At 46.9% G+C, this 20764-nt stretch overlaps 1 protein-coding gene across 6 annotated transcripts in view; it reads right to left on the reverse strand.

Annotated features, from left to right (window-relative positions):
* Window positions 1–3938: 3938 nt before the first annotated feature.
* Window positions 3939–20764, reverse strand: part of DCLK2 (doublecortin like kinase 2) — a 143525-nt gene continuing 126699 nt past the window's right edge. For 4 of the 6 annotated variants that reach the window (XM_045996240.1, XM_045996220.1, XM_045996249.1 and 1 more), the window contains 6 exons: window positions 18953–19086; window positions 18472–18549; window positions 12931–13027; window positions 11904–11984; window positions 10598–10714; window positions 3939–5352 (listed from right to left, as the gene is read on the reverse strand). In XM_045996240.1, coding sequence (XP_045852196.1) covers window positions 5125–5352; window positions 10598–10714; window positions 11904–11984; window positions 12931–13027; window positions 18472–18549; window positions 18953–19086 — 735 coding nt within the window. In that variant the 3' untranslated portion in view covers window positions 3939–5124. Of the gene's footprint in view, window positions 5353–7607; window positions 7691–10597; window positions 10715–11903; window positions 11985–12930; window positions 13028–18471; window positions 18550–18952; window positions 19087–20764 lie in introns of all 6 variants that reach the window. The other 2 variants (XR_006816906.1, XR_006816908.1) reach the window with 1 other exon arrangement.

Here is a 20764-nt window from a genome sequence, read left to right on the forward strand (position 1 = left end):
TCAGATATGTGGATAAAACAGCTTTTATATTTTCATCTATGAATCAAATCTATATATAAAGAGTTGAGTCCATGATGCACATTTTGGGTCCCCCAAAGTCGTAAGATCACTATTTAAAAACCCAAGCCTATTATTAATGACTGACACATCACACTCCCAGCCTTCCCTGCTATGAACCAAAAATGCAGATTGTTCAAACCAAGGGACATCACATTTTTCCAGTGAAACTGAGCGTGGTCTGGCCTTTAGGCAAGTTGTCTTCTGGAGACAGCCAGGCTCTCCAAGAAGGGAAGAAGGCAATGCACAAATGTTCCTATGAATTCTGACACCTCGGCAGTCATATGCCAGAAACATGAAGTGAATTACATTCCTGTCTCAAGTTCAGGAATATTTTTCCTTGCCAGAACCAAAGTTGGGGGTGGGGGTGCTGGGCAAAGCTGTTATTTCCTCATACCTGGCAGGAAACAACTGGCTGCTTTGCAGCTTTGAATTTGGACAATTTGAAAGACATTCCCCAGACCCGACTTCATCCTCCGCACAGATGCCCAACCCTCACAACCCAATAAACTTAGCCCAAGGTTGAAACCTTCCTGACCACACCGTCCCGAATGACGAATGAGGGGGTTCTGTTTGGGAAAGGGCAGGGCAGAAGCAAATGGCTGTGTACCAGACACCCATTCCTTCCCCTCAGTTATTTGGTGAGGGCAGCACCTTCCCACAGCTGTCTTTGAGTTCAAGGCTTTATCATAAAGTGCCCACTTCACATCCGCGGGCCAAGACTAAGATGCACACACCAGCTTCCCTCTGGAGAAACTACTCTCTTTGCCTAACAGAAACCACGCCCCGCTTCCTTGCTGCCCCCATAACCTCTCAGACCTCCTCAATCCCGTTTTCTACCACTTTGCCATCGCATCCCACCTCTGCCTATGACACAGACGTCCCATCTAAAGCATCTCTGACCACCTAGTGGACAGCCCAGGTATAAGGACAGCCTCCCTGGGACCCGGAGCAGCAAGTCCCAGCTCCAGCAAGTCGGGATGAGCTCCTGACCCTCCCGAGTTTTCTCATTGGCGGAATGCGGCCATTAACCTCTCGCTCTCAGGGACGTGGTGTGGCTCAAATGACACAGGATGAAATACTCCGTGAACAACTGTGGTTATGCTTTAGCAGGTAAGCGTTTCCAAGGACTACACTGTCACTCCTTCAGAAAGCAGCTAATTCTGTCACTGCGCTGCCATTTGATAGAGTCTCAGACTCTACACATACACCTGACCCTTCGTGCCTCCTACCTACTAACCTCCGACCACCATCCAGAGTAAGCAGAAGTGAGTCTACACCCGCAGCTATGGAACAAGTCTTCAACAAGACATCTCTGGATGTGCCTCTTGTTTCCCTAGTGCCTTTACGTACGGCCAGGGCTTCAAAGCCCTGCATACCCTGGCTGCCCTCCCTCAGATGATCATTGCCTCATGTGCGCCACACACCTCGAGGCCTTCGAACAGATCTGCACCCGTGGGGGTACTGGGCTTCTCTGGCCCACACTCCACACATCCTTGCCCTGGTGCAGTGTGAGGTCACACTAACATGCAAGGAGCTCTGGGGGTACCTCCTGAGCACTGACCACTGCAGCTCCCCGTACCCCGATCTTTCGCACAAGCTGCCACACATCCAGGACGCAGTCAGCAGGACCGCAGCCCTTCACACCCTGACTTCACACCGGGGGTCTGGATCTGCGTTCTAACCTGCTGAGTCATTTTAAATCAGCCCATCCCATGTAAAGTCTGGAGAAGCATTCTTTCTACACCGTCATTCACATCATAGGCACAAACAAAACAAAAAAAGAGGAACAAAGACGGAGACTGTGACTTTTCTTTAGAGCTGCAGTGGCCAGCATGGCTGCGTGGGCTCCGACCACTCACAATGTGCCCATCCCAAGCAAAGACGTGTGTAAATGCCAATGCACAGATTTCAATGATTAAAAAAAAAAGATGGCCAAGATTTTGTTTACATTGGTTGCATGTTCAAATAATACTGTAGAGACACTGAGTTAAATCAAATACACTTCAAAATTAATTTCACCCATTCCTTTTCAATGTGGCACCAGAAAATGGGAACTTGACACCGCGTTTCCAGGGGGCAGCACGCTGCTCTAGAACTTTCTCCACAGCACCATACGTCGGCACCCTTTTCTCTTTCCGTACGGTCTGTGCTGAACTGTCCTCACTGTTTTCAAATTCCCATTTCACAGTCATATCCATAAAGATATTTGGGGGGAGTTTTGCCAAATGTTTTCAATCCATATATTTTCCATGTATTTCCATATCACGGCAAGCCTTTTGAAAAAAGAGACACACCCTGACTCGTGGCCCAGGCGCCAAGCCCAGCACGCACCCCGCTCCTCTTTTTCTACCCCTTCAAAGGCCAGTTTCTGTAGCTGCATATACCCTGGCTGGAGTAAGGGAACGAACACCCAACAAGGACAGGCTACTCTCACCGCGCAGGAGTGGAGGAACCTAGCAATTATATACTGTATTTAATCTGGATTCTGAGAACAGAACTCAACGGACGTTTTCTAAACACACAGGTAAATGAATAACTTGCCTGTAGAGTCAGAGCCTTTATTAAGGATCCTTGCTTAGATGACTGCTCACATCCAGGTCTTGGTCACCTCCCCGCCGCATCCCACCCCCGCCCTGGGGACAGGAGCCTCCAAAGAGCACTGAGAGGGAAGAACCTAAAGTTGCCTGGTTGACTCTGTCCCCTGCCAATCCTGTGACTTGGATCATGTCACCTCGCTGCTTGGTTTGCTCCTTTACCAGCACCCGTCACTCGAGGTGTCACTGTGGGACTAAGAGAATCCCAGAAGGAATGCTAGGCCATGCTGCCACACCTGCTCATGCCACTTCCTGTCTCCAGGCCTCTTCCCCCAAGTCCCAGGCCACGTGAGGGGTGAGGGAACACGTGCAGAACAGAAGATGCTCCTTCGTCTTATCAACCGTGACCGCTGCCTTGGCAATTACATTCTTAAGTTGTTAGCAAAAGCCTTTGGACCTCAGTCCCTGGAAGGGGCTCAGGTTTCAGACTCTGATCACTGCCAGAGGCCACGCTCCCATCCTACTTCTGTGTTCTTTCCTTTACATGAGCCCTTTCCTTCCAGTAACAAAAATATATCCACTGGAAGCTGTGAAAAGGCTTGCTCTTGAATTCCTCAGTGAGGACAGAGACATGCAGAAGGGTCTAGATCGGTACATCACAGCTTTTGGGAAACTGCCTCCTCCTGAGGCTGAGACCTGCTGCAGCTGTGGGCCTGGGAAGCCCATCTGTGTTTTATAACTGGTCTCCAGATCGAATCATGAGCCAGCACCAGCCCAGGGAGAAATCATCGCGTGCCTGGGAATAGGCATATGGTCTCAATCCTTCACCAGTGTGAATGAAGAGATCCAGGGCTGAAGGAGATGGCCTCTAGACCTGCAGCTGGGCAGCCTCGAGAAGCTGGAGACAGAAGCAGCACCGGGCTACACCAGAGATGTAGGCGAGCAGGCATTAGGAGAGAACAGAAACCAGGAGCCGAGATGCACCCAAAGCAGCCAACAGGAGACCGCACAGCCTCTGAGTCAGAGACAGTGACAGGAGACACGGGAACAGCTGCCCTGACTCCCCATTTCCTATAAAGCTTGACCTTCCTACCATTGGTTCCACAGGATTCTTCTGCTGTGCGCTAATAATCCCTATTTATTCCTGAGCTTTTGTTGTGGGTTTCTGCAACTGTTACCAAATACACTTGGACCAAGATGCATTTTCATGTGCTCTTCCCCCTCCGTACCCAAAATTTATAAAAAGACAAGGGTACACCTGCCAGATCCTGGGGCAAGGAAGTGTGCTCTGATCACACTTCCCCTGCAAGACACCACCACACAATCCTTTGCCCGCCCCCAGCATTGTTTCTCAAGAAGGGTTTATTGCAGGTTAGGTACACTGGTAAGAGGCAAAAGTCTAACAATTAGAATGAACTACACGGCCCACCAGTTTAGAGGATGAGCGGGTAAAACAAATCTACTAATTACGTACAATTATTAAAAAGGGCAGGTAGTGGGAAAAAAGGAAAAACTGCCAGCAGCCTTCCAGAAGGTTAATAACAGAGGATGTTTGCGGAGCACCTTCCTGCCCCAGTCCTGACTGGGCCTCGGCCCACGTTTCCTCAGTTGTTTCCGGCCAGCTCCAGATGACACACCGATGATGGAGACTCTGGTGGCTGCTCAGATGCCTGCTCTCGAGAAGCCGACTTGCTGAGAAGAAGCCACCTTGGCCCGGGGAAAGCTGCATGCGCCAAGCCTTTCATGAAAAAGCCCAAAGGACGACTTCATTAGCATTTCCTAATACATATGGGGGAAGAGTTAGCGGGAGAACACACAAGTTGAGGGAACAAAGTGACATTCCCCTGGGGTCTGTGTACAAATAAATATCCAGTGTCTTCTCAGGTAAGCCCAGCACCCCAAGCTATATGGTGGGCTGCTTCCTCCGGCACCAGAAAGCACTTCTCAAAGTCTGGAATTAGTGTCCAGTGACCAGACTGTCCTCTTGGATGCTCAATTCTCCCATCAGAAAGCCAGTCCTTCAAACCCCATCAGCAGAGGAAGGAGCCACGTCACCTCTCACAGGACACCCGCAAAGGGACAAATCCAGTTCTAAGTTCTTCGTAAGAAAAAAAGGAACACTCCGAGTTTACTTAAATAGGGGAGAGATCTTGGTTCATCCAAAGTGTTTCTATAAAAATGCATTAATTTATCCCAGATAAAAGTTGCACATTCTCTTGGTGACACTGTAAAATGTCCATTGAACCAAAAAAACAAAAAAAACACCAACTTCAAATGAGCCTCTCTGAATTTCTGTCACCAAGGCTAACACTGCATAGGACCCTCCAGGAACTAGAGGGCAGAGCCCAAAGTATGAAAGAAGCAAGCCCCTGGCACAGAGCTCCTGGCTCTTGGCGGCCTTGGGGGTGCCAGCAGCCTTCTGGAGGACAGGAAGCGGAGAAAGTCTCTTCAGCAAGTGGACTGCGCGGCAGCCTGCGCAGAAGAGGGGCTTTCCAGCGGTGTGGCGGGCTCCAGCCCGTCTGCCCGGGGCTCAGTCTCGGTGGCGGCGCCAGGTCCCTGCCCGCTCACAGCCTGCAGCGGCAGGGGGGCAGGGGTGTGCGGGCAATTCCGGAGGGGCAGGGGCCGGGGCTGGTGTCATGGACACGGGGGGCTCCTCAGCTGAGGGAGGGACTGGAGAGGTCAGCTCCATCCCAGGTCGGCTGCTGTCCTGACAGTGCTTGCCGCAGAAAATCTGCCCCTCCTTATCTAGAGCCGTGTTCTGAGGAGAAAGCAGCGGAGACAACACGTTAGCCTAGACTGGGCCTGGTTCAGAGCTACCACGACAGGAGCACACGCGAGCATGCACAGGACTCAGGAATAGAAGAGGAGAAATAACATCGAACTTCTCTTCCAACAGAAGCCTGAGAGAAAAGCAACGGCTGCGGACAGCCCTCCCCGGGCAGTCGTCCAGGCTTGGCCTCGGCGCCCCGCTCAGCATCAGGCGGCCCTGGACGGCAGCCTGAGGCGATTCTTGTCTGGCTCAGAGCTGGCCTGAGTTCTGAGTGCTTCTTCCCATGCCCAGATCTTGAGCCCAGAAGAATCCTGGGATAATAAGCAAACCCTCCACGAATGCTAAGGCCCTGACAGTTAGCTTTTCTAAGGCAAGTTCTTCCTCCCAGGGTGAAAAGTGACTCTCGCGTCATATAAATAAGTAATCCCCTTTCAAGCCAACTGGCTGCCTCATCTATAAAAGCCTGCAGTGTGATGGTGTACCATTACCCAACTGTAGATCCTCCATGATCACTTGACCTGCTCTTCTCCTCCTGGGCTGTTTTATCGTGTTATAGGCCCACGTTGGTTTTGTTTTGTCTAAGTAAACTCTGTGCCCAAGGTGAGGCCTGAACTCACAACCCCGAGATCAAGAGTCACATCCTCCACGCTGAGCCAGCCAAGCGTCCCACGCCCAAAGTTTCTAATCTGCTCAACTCCTCCAGGAGCACAGAAAAGGCTATAAACATGAAGGAATCACCTTGCTTTTCTGACCTCAGACTGAGAGGCAAGACTTCAGTTATCCTTTGCCTCAGTTTGAACATTTCTTGCTTCTCTAGAGAAGCCCAGCGTGCTGTCATCCCTTTCCAATGGGCTTTCAGGTCTTGGGCACCTTTACCTAAAAGGCCCAAGGATCAGGAGGTGTTCTGTCATCTAACTGCCCTGGGGGGAAAGGTAACACGGAGTCTGAGCATTCTACAAGGTCTGGAGGGCACAGGAATAAACCACAGGGCCTTCTACAACAGGCTTGCGTGGCTGCCTTCAGGGCACTCCATGGGCCCTTCCGAGCTCAAGCTGAACAGTCAGTACTTTCCAAGGTCAACTTCCATTACCTGGAGAGTAGGTCACTATGGAAAAGCCAAATCAGAAACTGAGCACAGCTCTTGAACAAGTTTCCAAGCTCCTTGTAGGAGAGGAGGCTGGGTGGCGCCTCAGGGAAAAAAACACTGAACTTGGAGAGAGGCAGCATACACTTTCCTTTTGTTAGCACAAACTCCCTCCCGCGTCGAAGAAAACAATTCCTCTGTTATTTCTCCTTTTCTCTTCCTGTCAAGAGACCATGTATGTGTGCAGCAGAACAAAGCATTGCAGTGCAGTTAGTACATACCATTGCCTTGGACCTAGTCAGAGGGAAGCAATGCAGGCGGCGGGAGAGGCAGGAGAAGGGAGGAGAGAAGCGGGGACAGAAACTAGACTTACTTCAAACAGAAGCAACACGGTTGAAACAGTTTTGTCTATCTTTAATTAAGCCCAAATCAGCCCCAAATTTCCCCTGAAAGAAACATCTTGACCCTGAGTGGGGAGACCATGCCATGTGAATTCATCCTTTCTCGAGTAGGCTAACCAGCAGCAGCAGGAAGGAGGTTTCTTAGAATTCCCTCTTCTGCCACAAGATGGCCTCGTCCCGTCCCTGAGACTGGGATGAGCCCCTGGGAAAAACCAGGAGGCTGCCCTACAAAGGCACTGTCCTTTTTCAAGCATCCTAAGGACAAGTCAAAGAAAATGCACATGCTATTCAAACGCACAGGCCTGTCTTAAACCAAAATCTCATCCAATAGAAATCTCTTCTCTGACCCCAAAGGCTCCACACCTGTCTTACTGATAAAAATGCATCTTTGGAAATGTACTTGGAGAAAGAGAACAAAAGCCTTTGCAGAATACTTGTCCTAGGCTGTTGTTCCCCAAAAGATGCTTCCTTACCCAATAAGCAGCAGCACTGAGCAGGAGAACCCTCGGGTCCTCCTCCCACCCACTCGCCAGCTCTTCACCTGGGATGGCAGGCAATGTGGTGAGCTGTGAAGCTCTAAATTGAAGTTTTCCAAGGGCCTGTGGTGCTCCCTGGAAAGGCTGTCAGTAGGTACAGGAGACCCGCCCCATAAGAAGCTGCGAGTTGGGCGCTGGAGTCAGAAGTCTGAGACAAGCATGCAGATGTAAGAGGGGCTGCGAATTAGGAGAGGCTCTGATTAAGCACAGCACATCGAATACCAGAATTCTGCTTCAGGACTCCCCACAGTCTCAACTGGGTAAAGGGCAAAACTCTGAAGTGTGTCTCAAACTGTCAAATCAAACTGTCAAATAAAATGCAGACAAGAGCGTCAACTTTACTTTTTTCCCCCTGCTGTTATTTACATTGTCACCTATCATTTTCTCACCGGAGCCTCAGGTGCCGGGACTTGGGGTGGGGTGCTAGGGCGGGGAGAGGCCTAGGAGTGAGGGCAGGCAGGGCAGTTCTGACTGGAAGTTACACAGCAGTTACCTGAGGATTCGGCCCCACGGCACCAATACCCACTTTCATGACTATTCGAATCTGTAGGAAACCAGGTTAGTGCCTCACCTATTCTCGTTATGAGAACGTATGAATACCAGGGAGAATCCTTGGTGGTTCACCATTTTTCATATAAAAACCATTTAAAACTGTTCCTAAGGGCAGGACACACAGACACAGAGTAGTGGTGAAGAGGATGAGGAAGACAACACAGAAGCATCGCAAGCTGCCCCCACACAACCATGCCCCAGGCCAGGTCCTCGCTTGAGTGAGGATTAGCATGACATCCCCATGGGGGCCTTCTTGCCACTGCTTTTGGGAACGAGCCCAAAATTCACAGGCCGGCTTTTTGGCCATTGAGAATTGGTACCTCCAGAGACAAGCTTTACTGATTTCTCCTGTAGGTACTGAATGTGACAATACCACTCAGCAGTTCCTCAGAGCTAACAACCTGCAGAGTTGTGTAGGGAACATGAGGTTAGACGGGACCCTGCCAACATGCTCAAAATGACAACTGAACATACATGTAAACACTCAGCTTGCACAGTCACCACTGGAATTACAGATATAAGAAGGGGTTGTCCGTTCACACAACCAGTTAAAGCTCAGAGGTTTGAAATGTGACTAGGGATCTCCTTCATCAGCAAGTGGAAAAATACCATTTGTACACCCCAAGATACAGGTTCTGAGAGGCTCTAAATATTATGATCCAGAACAGAGCCTATACTGGACCACAAGGGAAAGGACTGGATCATTCCAGAGTTTGATGGGCCACAGGCCTTGGACCATGACTCCTGGGTGGGCCCCGAGTCCACAGATGACCTAGGCAATGACGGTAAAATTCCCCTAAACCCGGACATGGTCCTGTAAAAGTCCTTCCTCTAGGAGACTATGAAGCTTAATTAACATAGTCATTAAATTTTGATTCTAAAAAACACTCTTCTTAAGGGTTTTCATTATGTGTCAATAGTACCAATTTTTAATGTTTCATTTCTTTCCAAATTTCACAGCGGCTGCTCTCCAGTCGCATGCAACCAGGCCGTAACGAGCCAGCCGTCCCCTCCGTCAGTGCTTGCTCTCATAGGGAAACCACCTGAAAATACTCTCCTGCTGGTGAGTCAGTCAAGATGGGTCCTTTTCCAAGTGTTTAAGCTGTAATTCTGTGACAGCTCTGACCTTCTCAGGCGTTCAGCAGAATGCTGCTAAAACACTAGGAAAACCACACTCAAGAGGCCTTCTTCTCATGACGGTGGCACGGAGCGCCCCAAAGTCCTGCACCACAACAAGAGAGCCAGTCCACAGGCTCAGGCTCTGTCTGGGGAAGGGAAGCGAGGAGGGAGCACGCTTCCTAGCAGGGACGGACTAAGGGAGTTACAGGATGTCCTCAAGACTGCCACATGACAGACCATGAGTGGTGCTAAGGTGCCAGGCACGACCAAACATCCCACAGGGTTCTCTGTTCACAGCATCAGGGTGGGGGCGGGGGGGGGGGGTCCCTCAAGCTTCTATCTGGACCTGGAATCTTCTTAAGCAAACATGCCTGGACTACAATGTGCCAGAGAGGAAGCCCCTGCTTTCCTTATCGTCAGGTAGAAAACAAGCTGAACCTTTCCAGAGGGTGACAGGCTTGTCCCGAGTTAGAAAGCTGGAACTACCGTGACGGCCCATCACTGGCTGTCAGGTGCCCAGCTGGCCCTGGGGAACCACTAACACCCAAGGAGATCGGATGGCCAGGCTGCTCGCAGCTCAGGCACCCGTCTCCTTAGAAAGTCCGGGTCTGAAGCGACACCAGCTGACACTCTGGCCTGATCCTGTGAGGGGTGTGGGCAAAACAGAGCTCACCCTCTAACCTCCTGACACCGGGGCCTGGCCCCACAACAGTGGACCACAACAGTGTGGGAGACGCTCACAGCCGGCTTTAAGGCCCGGCCTCAGCAAGGGGTTAGGCTTGGTTCAGAGAGTTAATGGCACTTCTGGCTCAATTTTATTCTTTCTGACTTTATTTTTCCTTTCACTAAATGTACCTTAATGTCACTTCCCTTACTTTAATGCCAATTTTGATTTATTGTGCTTAGGGATTTAGATAAACAGCCTCAAAACCCTTTAGAAAGAAGGAAGTTCTGAAAAAATATGGGGATCATTGTTACTGGCTTCTTGTAAAATCTAACCCTGAAAAAATTAATATTTTTTACATTATTCTGTACTTTTAAAAGCCACACAACACTGACTTCTTAAAGGGATTTGTTTAACTTTAGCTGTTTCTGATCCTGGGTCCCAAAGAATAATTCCTACCTCACAGAGTATTTCTGAAGCCTCGAATTGGCAGGGAGTTACTTCCTCAGTCTGTAAGCCCACCCAGGCTTGGGAACCCCTCTCCGGATGCCACACAGAGATGAGAACAGAAGCAGCTGCCAGGGAGGGCGCTGAGCCTGGAGGGAGAGGCCAGGGGCTCCTTGGCACCGGGGCCCATCCGACTGGCCTGGCTGGTCCTGCACAAACCCCTCCCCAGGACTCCAGGCCCGGGAGTCAGCCAGATGGGGGCACTCCATGTGCCAAGCCAATCCTGAAGCAAAAAGAACATGGAAGGTGCCACCTTCCATGAGAGGGAAAAAGCCCTTGGCTATCCACTTCCAAAGACTCAATGTCAGCTGAGCAGTCAGGCCAGACACTGCCGCTTTCCAAGAACAGAACAGGGTGCCCTTCCACTTACCATGATAACCGAGACCCCGGTGGTGGTGCTGTTCTGTTTGGGGAGCGCGTTATTAAAGTGCTGTTTGAGTTTACCTGTTACTTCAGCTTGCATATTATTCTCCTGGGAGGCATCATCCTGCAGGAAAGAAAAGAATCAAATACGATGATTTCTGATTCTCGGACCTACGTTGTGTTTTCCTCAGTAGTCACCCCCACCCACCATCTCTTCCTGAGAGGGCCCATCTTTGCCACAGGGTATGGGGAACATGACCTTCTAAAAATAATCACTGCTGTGTAGCAGTCCTCTGTCCTCAGAAAGACCCCAGGCCATTTGCTCTGTCCCGTAAGCCTACAGTAGGCTGAGGAGAGAGCACCGGTCTCCAACAGCACGAAGGAGGACACTCTTTAGGCTTCTGAGACTCTCCCCACAAGGCATAAATCCCACAGAATTTAGTATAGATCCCTCCCACTGTAACAACAATATTAATGAAGAGTTTATTATTTTAACCAAGAATTCTGTTACTTGTTAGTCTTGACTGCTCATAAAGAAATGTGGAATCTCAGCTAATTGGGTTGAGACCCAAGTCCCTTGGCAGAATCCAAGAGGCCAAAGCCTGATGTCAGGATATGAGGGACAGGATGTCCTGAAGACTGCCACATGACAGACCATGAGTGGTGCTAAGGTGCCAGAGGCCCAGGAGCCACCCTGCCCCAACAAGCTGTCCAAAGCCCTTGGCTACATACATTAATCACATTCTCTCAGAGCCTCTGGGAGTAAGGAAAACGCAGACTCTCCCACCAGCACCATTTCATGGATCACATTTACCCTAAACCCAGAGGCACCACCAACCCCAAAAGATTTCTGGTCGACATCATGCCCCTTCCACCCAGCTGCAGAAGGGGCTGTGTCTCAGCCTCCCTACCCACAGCAGGAGGTCTCCTGTGGCTCTCCTGTGACCACATGCCATAAAGACATAGGAATCAGGGTCTGAAACACACTCGTCCCCAGGCAAATCCTAAAAACTCTCAAACCCCAGAAGCACAGAAGGCAAAAGGTGAAAGGCTCCCAAGAGAGCATTCCAACCAACTCTTTCATTTTGCACATGTCGAAGGTGAGGGCCAGAAAGGGACAGTAACTTGCCAAGGTCAAAGACTCCGAGATCCTCATGCCAACTGCTTTCTCGCAGAGAGCTACCTGCACACTACTTGCTCATGAGAGAAAATAGCCAGTTCATCTGTCGTGGAACTTGGAGGCAGGGCTCGGCATGCACACCGATGGTTACAGAACTTACAGATGTTCCTTCCCTGAGAACGTGGGTACTTACTGACACCCAGGGGTGGCTCAGGATTTCTCCCGCAGTACACCGAGCTTCGACGTTTACCTGAAGCATCTGACTGATTAATTCCTGGAAAAAGAAGACCACAGAGGAGACGACGTGGGGGATTCCAGCATAAACAGAGATCTGAGTTTGCACCACGTACTTCAAAGAACCAGCCAACACAGCTGCTCAGCCATTTCAACATCAAAGCTCTTATCACCTACACCCCTGCTGCCTACCAGGCAGTTACACAGACACGGCTGCCTCGAGGCAGCAGCAGCACAAAAAAAGAGAAGGTCTCTCCTGGGTCCACGTTAAACCAAGATGTTCTTTCCTAAAAGTTCTGGTGATTATCATCACTCCACAATTTAAAACCCGCAGTATCGTTCCTTTTGGCAAGTTGGCATGTCTTGTTCCCACATTCTGATGGCTGTCCAATATGTATTTCTTAAAGAAATGAAAAAACGAATGTTTAGGGCTTAGAGAAACATAGGAGGCTGGCAGGAGCAAACTGGGAAGACAGCCAGTCCAGCGCTGAGAATTTGCTTAAGAGTTTCAAGACAATTATATGATCTCACTGATATGTGGAATTTAAGAAACAAGGGAAAGGATCATAGGGGATGAGAGGGAAAAAAACGAAACAAGATGAAACCAGAGAAGGAGACAAACCACAAGAGACTGTAATCTCAGGAAACAAATTGAGGGTTGCTGAAGGGCAGTGGTGGGAGAGGGTTGGGGTTACCTGGGGGATGGACATTGGGGAGGCACATGATATAATGAACACTGGGTGTTATGTAAGACTGATGCATCACACCTGTACCCCAAAACAAGTAATACATTATATGTTAATTTTTAAAAAAATCTTTAAAAAAGTTTCGGAGACTATACTGTGGAATAAACTTAAAGAAGAAACACACACAGTAAAATTTAAGACAAAACCTGGAGCTCACTACCAAGAGCTACAACAGCCCCACACAACAGAGGAGGGCCAGTCGACTGAAAGCAACCCACAGGAACAAACACATACGGGTACCTTTGCTGAATCTGTGATGTTATCCCAGTAGGGGGCTGGAAATTCCAGCTTCCCAGCCAAGATCTGGTCGAAGAGATCTTCCTGGAGATTGTTCTCACTAAGTCAGTGACAAAGGATGGGAGAGAAACCAAAGTCGTCATACAGTTTTTCAATAAAATGGTCACAAGAAGAGTGGGGTGAGGAGTCCAGTCTCAACTTCACTTGTTATGACCCATTTTTTCCTTTCAGACAATGTGCTAAAGAACATTTCCATAGTCCTAGGTACCAGGGAGAGAGAGTATCCAAGACCCAAGGAGTCTGCTTAGTGCATACAGTTTCAGCTTGGGAAGACAAAGTAATTTTGGAGATGAAAAGTGGTGATGGTTCCACAATACTGTGAACATACTAATGCCACTAAAGCTGTACATTTAAAAATGGTTAAAATGGCAAATTTTAGGTTGTATATATTTTTCCAAATAAAGGAAGGACTCAAGAAAAAATGGAATCCACAAATAATCTCAATTCTTACTTCAGAAAAAAAAAAACACCTCAGCATCTGCTCTCATTTAATCTCTCAAGGCAATCAGAGTGGAAAAGTAGCAAATCCGAGTCAGATCTCCTTGCCCTTCCCATCTGCTTTTCCAATAAAGCAGAAACATAGAGAAACATAGGAGGCTGGCAGGGGCAAACTGGCAGCCAAGATCAGTGCAACAGCCGAGAGATGAAAAAGGTATGAGGAGTCCAGAATCTGAATACAATATTCATGACATAATGAGCTCCCCACTGGAACTTGACTTTCACTGAAGCTCCACCTGAAAAAAAGAGCCCATCCAAGAACGGCAACTAGGGCTGCCACAGGCTGAGGCGGCCGGACCTTGCAGCTGCCTCCCGGCAGGCATCAGTCCTCACGGCGTGCCTGAGCGGTCCACCCTCACAGGGGCTCTTGCACACACAGCGGTGCCTAATGAATGAATGAGGCCCTGACCCACGATGGAAGGAGCGTGGACATGTGCAAGCACTACTGGGAAAATTTTGGGAAGCTGGATGTTCCCAAACTCACAGAAAACAGAGCTCCAGAGCCACCTCCCGGCCCCCCGGCCCCCTCCCCCGGTGGAGCATCAGCTGCCTCGAGAAAACAAAGTCATTAGCTTTTTAGGCCATTACCAAGCCTTACTGGAAAACTCGGGCTGGGCTGTTAGAGTCAAAATCCAGGACTGGATGTTCAGTCTCAGCTGGAAAGTGTATAACCTCTCTCTTTGGAGCTCCCAACAGGGCCCCTCAGCCCTGCTGCCCAGCGTACTCCCACGGGACCCTCCACAGCCTCCACCACATAAGCCGAGTCATGCTAACTGCCCTCTCGGAGTAAGTGGCTCTGGTGTCGAAGTCAGTCATGCAGGGCAGTGCCTAGAGACAAATTCTGGGGCTGCCTGATGATGGGTATAGGCAAACCTGATTTTATCTGTGCTTCACTTTACTGCCCTTTGCAGATCATCGATGTTTTACACAGTGAGGGTTTATGGCAACCCTGCATGGAGTGAGTCCATCCGTACCACTTTCTAATGGCGTTTGCTCGCCTTGTGTCTCTGTATCACATTTTGGTAACTCTTGCAATATTTCACACTGTTTCATTATTATTTTGTTAGTTAGGTGATCTGTGCTCATCGACTACAACCTGCTAAAGCTCAAATAATGGTTAGCGTTTTTTAGCAATAAATTATTTTTATTTTATTATTATTGTTGTTGTTGTTGTTATTTTAAAGTAGGCTCTATGCCCAGCCTGGGGCTTGAACTCATGACCCCTGAGAACAAGAGTCGTAATCTCTACCTTCTGAGCCAGCCAGCCAGTCAGCCAGGTACCCCTGTATTTTTTTTAAATAAAGCATTTTTAAATTAAGGTATATGACTCTTTTTTTTAGACATAATGCTGTTGCACACTATTTAATAGCCTATAGTACAGTGTAAACATAACCTTTATATGCACTGGGAATCCAGAAAATTCACTGGACTCACTTTACTGTGGTGTTTGTTTTATTGCGGTGTCCTGGGACTGCCCTTGCAACATCTCTGTGCATGCCTGCAGAGTCTGTGAGCTTTGTGAACATCTGTGACCTCTCCCCAAGCCCAGCTGAACTGACCTCTGCCAGTCCATGAAGTCTGGGTCAAGAGGCACACTGAGGAGAAGTCAGGCCAGACAGCCCGGTGAGGCAAGAGATCCCCACTGCTGTCCTGGAAAGCGCTTGTCTGTGACGGCGCACAGGCTATTTCTTTCTAAGTGTCTATGTGTTTTCTTTTTCACTGTTATTTCCCTAGTGACTGAACTCAGCTCGAGTCTCCTTCCAGATGAGTGAAGGAGGCACACAGGAACACAATGAGGTTTTACAGACATCTTTAGGAGACTGGAGGACCCCAGGAGACAATGTTAGAAAAAGATGTTAAAATCACCCATATCCAGAACTGTTCCTTTTAGCCGGCCCTCTCTATTACTCATCTCCCTTTTATTTTCTGGAATACCAAACAGCTTATGTTTTGCTAATATAGATGTCTTTTGTTTTGTTAGTATACAGCTAAAAAGTTGGAAGGGTACCTGAAGCAAGTCATTTAGGTGCTTGGCAAAAGAGTCTGAGTCAACAAGCACGAGCTTACAGGGGCTCGACAATGAGAAGGCACCTTTTAGGATCCACAGTGAGAAATGCAAGTGCTTTGAGAACTTCAGGCCACCCCTCACTAGAAGAACAGAAAGCTAATTTATCCTTCGAAATAGTCACCTAGTAAAAGTCACTCCGATGAAATCTACACTGCACTTATTAACACGTTTATACTCCACAATCTGGCTGAGATGCTTTCAGGGCACTTTTAAATCCTAAAACAATAAGGCCCACAGACCAAGGTGCAGCATGTTTAAAATGTACAGTAAGAAAAACCTTGAAAACAATAAGTCTGAGCAGACTCCCTCTTTTCAATGGCAAATTGTTAAAGGTCCTATGAGGTACTTGAAATGTTATAAACTATCTCACAAAGGATGTTCACACAGTTCACCTATTGGGGAATGAGTGTATGTTTCAGAAAAAACAATATTATCAGTACAGTTATGCAAATACCACTTTATGTCAGTGGCCCCAAGAACAGACTTTTATGGGCTGCAACTAACCTTGTAGTTGCAGGACCAGCTTCTGAATATAAGTCAGCAGCTTTTGTAACCAGCTTGACTGCTTTGATTAGCTAGACTTACCTCCAGTTGCCACAAAAAAGCTGCTGTCCACTGAGCAACCAGTCACAAGTGACACATACAGTTCAATCTCAGGGTCGCTTTTGTTCAAAAGTAAAAAGCAAAATCAAATAAAAAAAACTCATAGACGGCCCTGGTGTGTGGAAACACTAGAGGGAGTTGTGAGCACACATTCCTCTAAACTGATCCCTGATAACCCTTTCCCAGCTGATGCCAAGGTGGGTTAACCTAGGCAGGGAACTCTGCTGGAACTGGCCCCATGATTACGTGCCATCAAAACACATTGCCCCCTGCACTTGACTAGCTCCTCAAACAGGTCAGTGCCCAAACCAGCCAGAATCCAGTGGAACTGTAAATGTAAAATGGCCACAAATCATTCCACTCCATGAACAGACCTGGTTAAATCTTCTCTCACAATTACTCTAGACTCAGGCATGTGACTTCATTTGGTCCATGGGACATCAATTAGCAAAGTGAGTCAAGGGGCACCTGGGTGGCTCAGTGGGTTAGGCCTCTGCCTTCGGCTCAGGTTGTGATCTCAGGGTCCTGGGATCAAGCCCCACATCGGGCTCTCTGCTCAGCAGGGAGCCTGCTTCCCTCTCTCTCTCTGCCTACCTCTCTACCTACTTGTGATCTCTCTCTGTCAAGTAAATAAAATCTCTCTAAAAAAAAAAAAAAAAAAGCAGAGACTTGGAAAATGGTTGGGCAAATGAACTTGCCCTCTCTTTGGCCACTTTTGGGAATCCTATAAAGCCACCATCATGTGAAAGCAAGGCTAAGCCACTGAACACTGAAGGACACTTGACAGAATCTTATCTGTGGCTCCTGCTGACACTGAGCCAATGACCGGGCACATGAATGCTGCCACACTGAACCTCCAAGTCCCAGCTGGCCAGCCCAGACAGGAAGAACTGCCCAGTCAGTCCACAGAACTGACAGCTCTAACTTTTGGAGTGGTTTGTTAGTCAGCAAAAGCTGACTGCTAAGGTCTTCCCACCTGCAGACACCCAACCCTAGCCACAAGGACAAGGTCCCACTCAAATCTCTATCTTTCATTTAACATTTCCAGCCCTCAAAGGAGCAGGTCTTTGTGCGTTTCGTGTGTTCTTCTTGATCAATATTCTGGTGATGGGCATCTTTACACCACAAGGCTCTCAGAAGTAGAGACTGACATCTCTGTGTCATCAGTCTTGTGTTTACTGTAATGTCAGTAAAAGAGAAAACTGCTCAATTCATTCGAAAACTGACCATTTAAAAAGGATACACCTTCCAACTTGCCTGTGTGTTTCAAAGCTTTATAATAAAATGTTGGGGAGGGGCACTGAATTCAACCTACTGAACTTACTGACCTAATATCACACCATAAATATGACATCAGAGAATGTGCGTTGTTTGCCATTTGATTCCCGACACTTAGAACAGTGTCTGGCACACAGCGGCTACTCAATAGTAGTTATGAAATGAACAAAACGGAGGATGAAAATGAAGAGAAAGAGAGCTCAAGAAAACTCAGAAGAAAATAATAGTTGCATCATGAGTTGAACTTCTACTTCCAAAGCATTCATTTGCTCCAAAGAAGGAGATGGAACAGACCAAAAGAGGCACTGTGTTCAAAGCCCTGCACTCCCTTTGCGTACACCCTGCTGGGGAACTGAGTGTGCCCTGGGCCATCTGTCCCCTACTCTGACACCTCTGTGTGGCCACCTCTGCCCTGCCACCAGGTGAAATATGTGGTTACCAAGACTAGGTCTGTTTGTTTCCAGGCCTATTTATGCTGAAAGCATTTGTAATTTTACTTCATTAAATGTTATGTAAACAGATGAAATTAATTTTAAAAGAAAGAATTCACTGTTTCTACGAGTCTATGAGAACTAAGTTGAACACTTTGGAAAGTGAGTTATTTAAAAAAAAAAAAAAAAAGAACACCTGCTGTCAAATGAAGTAGGAGAAATGACTATTAAGACCTGGAAAAAGTTCTGTTTACCTAGAAGGATCAGATTGCTTCACAAGCATCTTTAAATCTTACTACCCTTGAAAAAGACTGAGAATGGAAATTGTAGACATTGGATGATGGGTGTGTTTTACAGAAGAATGACCATAAGAAACTCAGAGGACCATACACCATGCAAAGGCCTTGGCCTCACATCAAAAGTGTGGTCAAGGAATATCCATTAATAGGTTGTAAATTAAGATAAAAAGTGAAAGGTATGTTTATATAATTTTTAACTGACATTTTTATTGACCACTTTCTAGTCCTGACTGCCAGGATGAGGCTGCCTGTTGATCAAAGGGAGAGAGTTTACAATTCAAATATTATTACTCAAAGAGCCACTGACCTTCGGAACGGTGGGAACCCACAGAGAAGTATGTATGTAATCACGCCTGCTGCCCAAATGTCCACCTTCAGGCCATAGCTGGGAAAACAAAGTGGGTGGAGGAGGTGAAATAAAGACATTACTCCTGAGGACCCTCCACATTACTGGAGTACTTGCTTCTTTGTTATGAAAAAGGGATTTCTCAGTGTCAAAGCACTCATTTCACGTAGAGGAATTAACACCCTTTGGACAGAGGCATCTACTTTTCTCCCAACCTAACTGCAATCTTGGGGACTACTGGCTTGGGACAAAGTCCAAGCCTATGGCTCCTGGATACAGAAGCACAAACCTGAGTTCGTGAGATCAAAGTCACAATGCAGGTAACAGTCTCTCCCACCCTCCACCTGCCCAGGAGGCACGTGAATACACAGCAGCTGGGGCAGCAGCACATACCTTTTTCCACCAAAGTGAAAGTACTAACCAAAGCCGCCAGGAGTCTTACCCAGTTTCAGCAATTATTTCTGGAGCCACATAAGTCGGTGTGCCACAGACTGTATATAAAGGGCCTTCTACCACAGTGGCCAGCCCAAAATCTCCCAGTTTCAGGGACTTGGTTCCGTCGGGATATTCACACACCTGGAACAGAAACCAGCCAGCAGTCAGTAGCTCCTTTTCTCAGCGATTCTGAAAGGGCCTTTGGAATTAGGGAGAAACAACACAGATCCATGTATTCATCAACTAAAAAAAAAAAAAAATCTCTCCCTGAGACAATAACACCATGATTTACTTTTGATGTTTTAAACTCTGAATTTTTTCTTCAGAAATTTTGTACGATTGTGTGAAATCAGAAAGACAGTACCTTCCATCTTCGCTAAATCTCCTTACCTAGGAGGATAATGAGTATGTGTGCCTGCTGACACAACCGCTGGGCTGCAGGCGGCTGCTCACCCAACGTGGCCAGAGAGGCCTCTAAGCTCGGAAACGGGAACTGACCTTTGTTGCATGTTTGCTGTGTGTGAGGTACTTGAGAGTCTCGGAAATGCTGTTTACTGTGTCCACTAAAACACTTCCGTGTTTAGCTTAGAACATAAAATCCGGACTTGTTTTTGGGACAGTCAATGGCAAATATAAATATTTCATAGGGAAAAATTTTGTAAGTTTAGAAAGAAAATAAACTTTGGGAACAGACGGCCTGAACCTAAATAACCAACCACTCCACCTGTTTCCTGGTTGCGTGACCTTCGTGAGCCACTCCCTGAACATGTTTCTTCACCTGGGAGAGATGAGAACAGTCCCTGACCCATGGGGTTGGTGTGAAGAGACCAAGCTTCGATCAGGGTTCAGTGAATGCTCCCCTTCCTTCCTTTTCCCAGAAGGTCTGGCTGATAAGATCAAATAAATCTCATACCGCAAATGGTTTAAAAATGCTGGTGAAGATGTGAATGCTCTTTGTTTACATGAGAAGCCATCTTTCTAGAAAACATCTAAGCAACATGTAAATTTCTTAAGAATTATTTATAACCCTTGCTTTTAAGACCCAACCCTAAGGGAATAGAGATGAACCCAAATGTTATACACAACACCACCAATCCAGAATTTATCTATGTTTTCAAAAACTGGAAAGAACATGAACAACGAACAAGACGATGACTTCATAAATTATGGTATATTCCTATAATAAAATACTATACAGTCACTAGTAAGCACATGTCAACTAAGTACTAATCCTATGGAAAATATTCACTGTACTACAGAAGAAAAGAATATTCAAAATCATATATTCAGTATGATACACCAAAATATTCCGTTTATTTCTGGGTGGTAGCACTAGGTGCAGTTTACTTCAGCTTTCTTCTTTACAGACTTTTCACTAGTTTCCCAAACCCTTACAATGAACATGTATTGGTTCTATAATCAGGAAAAATTTATTTTATATATAAGCGAACTTTCCTTATGGGATCAAAGTCTGAAAGTTACGTTCTAAATAGATGGTTTTTAGATTTAACTGCCTAAACTTTAACATCCTTGCCTATTCATCTTGAGATGAATTATTTTGAGAACGGTGAATTTCAGAGAATAACTACAGAGATCTAATCTGTACTAATGTAATGTCATTCTCTACTTTTATATTTAAAACATAAATTTATATATTTTATATAATATATTAAATATTTTATATTTATATTTATATATGTAATATATAATATAAATATATATTTATATATTAAATATATATTTTATATATTTTTATATTTTATATATATATTTATATTTATATATAAAATATATTTATATTTTATATTTTGTTCTATTT

The sequence above is a fragment of the Meles meles genome, chromosome 2 (genome assembly GCF_922984935.1).
Source record: "Meles meles chromosome 2, mMelMel3.1 paternal haplotype, whole genome shotgun sequence".
In the NCBI taxonomy this organism is placed as follows: Eukaryota; Metazoa; Chordata; class Mammalia; order Carnivora; family Mustelidae; genus Meles; species Meles meles.